Here is a 2,500-nt window from a genome sequence, read left to right as displayed (position 1 = left end):
GATTTCTTCCTTAAAAAGCCAAGATTGTGTTTTTATCTGTGTGATGTGAAATAATCTGGTCAAATAGCAGGCATTGCCCAGACGCTGCTAAATATAGTGGCTACTGCTCCTGCTCCACATGTACACACACCAGCCAGCCGTAAATTAACAGTGTTTTTAAACACAACACACGCCTCTCAGCGCCAACACAACACACCCTCCCTGGCGCACACAGACACACACTCCTGGAGAACCTCATCGCAGAAGAATCTGTTTTAGACACGCTCACATTCATGTGTCAGAGAGAGTGAAAGAGTCTGTGAATGTATTATTTTGACTCCTCAGAAATATGTTCTATGAAGATATAGATATAAATATAAATATAAATATAAATATATTATTGGAAAGACAAAAAGGAAAAAGTGGAGGAGAACCGAAGATGTAATTAAAGGTTTTGAAGCCAAAGGTTTGGCCTACTGCAAGCACCTATTCAGAGAAGGAAGTCACACTATTCAAAGAATTGAACACGGCGAGGTACTCTTGAGTTATACCTTTCGTATCCTCAGTATTGCTCAAGCAAGATAGCACTGTCCATGTGTGTCCAGTCGGAATGCCTGCTGCCCTTTAGTTTCTCAGCAGTTGTGTGTGTGTGTGTTTCAGTGTGAACCTGATGAAGAGCAAGCTGGACCCTGAGAGCCTGGGCATAGTGCTGCTAGGTTCCTTCCTCATGGAGTTCTTTCCAGAGCAGGTACGGATGGCTGTGGTACACAGAGCTGCGGCTCAGACCGGGGTCATGGGGCTTTGGGGGGCGGGCCCGTCCTGGAAGTCATCTGTGCCCACCCTGGACCAGCTTGGCTGCACCAACCAACCCCACTTCCCCAATCCCATGGATTGATTTTGAACACTGTACAGAACAATGTAGGCCTATATTATAGGTTTGTCAATATAGCAAGTAGCAAATAAAACTTGTAAAATCTGTATTATTCCGTAGCTAATCAATCAGGAACATTAGGTAAGCCGAGCTATCACATAAATGGAGAGGAGGTTTTAGTGGCGCAGTCTGTACTAACCCCTGTCATCCGATGACAAATATGGCTCATCGGCTCGCAGGTAGGCTATGTCTCATATCGTACTGTAGTTAGTAGAAGTAGGCCTAGTAGTTTCTGGCTTTGTTTGATAGCATTAACCTTTACTGTTTTTTTCTTCTGACCTAGTTGGAGAACATAGAGCTTGTTACCACTCCAGGGCCGAAGTTATCCGTAACTTCGGGGCTAACTCCCTAACACTCTATCTGAAAGTGGTTAGCAAATGAACGAGGATATTGGTTTTATCTGCACATTTATTTTTGCATTATTTTGAATATGACTCGCCCAGTCTCAACAGCACTACTTTTTCCACACGCATCTCAGTTCTAACACACATATCCCTCTCCTTTCTCTCCATCCCTGCACACAGGGCTCTCTTAAAGGAGCTGCACCATTTTACAACAATTGCATCTACATTTTCATATTAGAATGTTTTATCAAGTGTAAGCTTAAACTACCGTGATCAATTTAAGTTTGCGTGTCCCTCCCTGGAAAGGTGTAATGCCCCGTCCGTGAATTTGTGTCTGCCGCCGGGTCTGGCGCGTGTGTATATTTGCCTGGATGTGTTTATTTTTTCCAGGGCAAACCTTTAGTCTTTGAAGAGTCTTGTAGGTCTTCTGGTATCTCGTGCATAGTTAATTTTAAGGTACTTCACCACAGACCCTCCTGCCATGTGTGTGTGTCTGTGTATGAACCAGCCGTGTGTGTGTGTGTGTCTGTCTGTGTATGAACCAGCCGTGTGTGTGTGTCTGTCTGTCTGTGTGTGTGTGTGTGTGTGTGTGTGGGGGGGTTGTTAGAGAGGGGGAGAGAGAGAGAGAGACCGAAGATGGATTAGGTCTGGTCTGAATTAGTGTCTCCCATAGAGACGCTCCAGCCTGAGAGCAGCATCTCCTGTGAGTAGTTAAGCAGCGGCTGCTGCCTCACGTCTGGTTTTAAAGGTCCAGACCCAGGAGAGCATCTTTCTCTCTCTCTCTCTCTCCCTCTCTCTCTCACTCCCTCTCTCTCTCGCTCTCTCTCTCCCTCTCTCTCCCTCTCTCTCTCTCTCTCTCTCTCTCTCTCTCTCCTCTCTCTCTCTCTCCACGACCCCAGGGCTGTTAACAGAACCAGACCAGGGCCACTTTTTAAGACCAGCGGTAAAAATCGGAGCGAATCCGTCCCGTTCCTCTAATAAGTCTTCATGATGTTGCATTGAGGAGGTGTGTGTGGTGAAGGACTACTAACACTCCATCCGTAATTCGACATTTTGGCCTTGGTCTCCTCCAGAGGGTCTCCAGCGAACACCAGTGTTTAGAACCGTTTGCGTTGTGGTCAGTATAGCCACTTCATTTGGAAGGATAGGTGCTGACAGTCGGGATTTTGAATCGGCAATAATACTGCAGATATTCTGAGAGATTTGTCTTGGAACTGCTAACGTGTGTGTGTGTGTGTGTGTGTGT

General features: G+C 45.9%; 1 protein-coding gene across 1 annotated transcript in view; it reads left to right on the top strand.

The window, feature by feature from the left end:
- Window positions 1-2,500, top strand: part of mindy3 (MINDY lysine 48 deubiquitinase 3) — a 31,985-nt gene that overhangs the window by 26,630 nt on the left and 2,855 nt on the right. The window contains exon 13 of the mRNA XM_048260606.1: window positions 640-727. Coding sequence (XP_048116563.1) covers window positions 640-727 — 88 coding nt within the window. The remainder of the gene's footprint in view (window positions 1-639; window positions 728-2,500) is intronic.

The sequence above is a fragment of the Alosa alosa genome, chromosome 13, assembly GCF_017589495.1.
Source record: "Alosa alosa isolate M-15738 ecotype Scorff River chromosome 13, AALO_Geno_1.1, whole genome shotgun sequence".
Classification (NCBI taxonomy): domain Eukaryota; kingdom Metazoa; phylum Chordata; class Actinopteri; order Clupeiformes; family Clupeidae; genus Alosa; species Alosa alosa.
The sequence above is the reverse complement of the archived record's forward strand: the minus strand, read 5'-3'. Positions and strand labels throughout refer to the sequence as shown.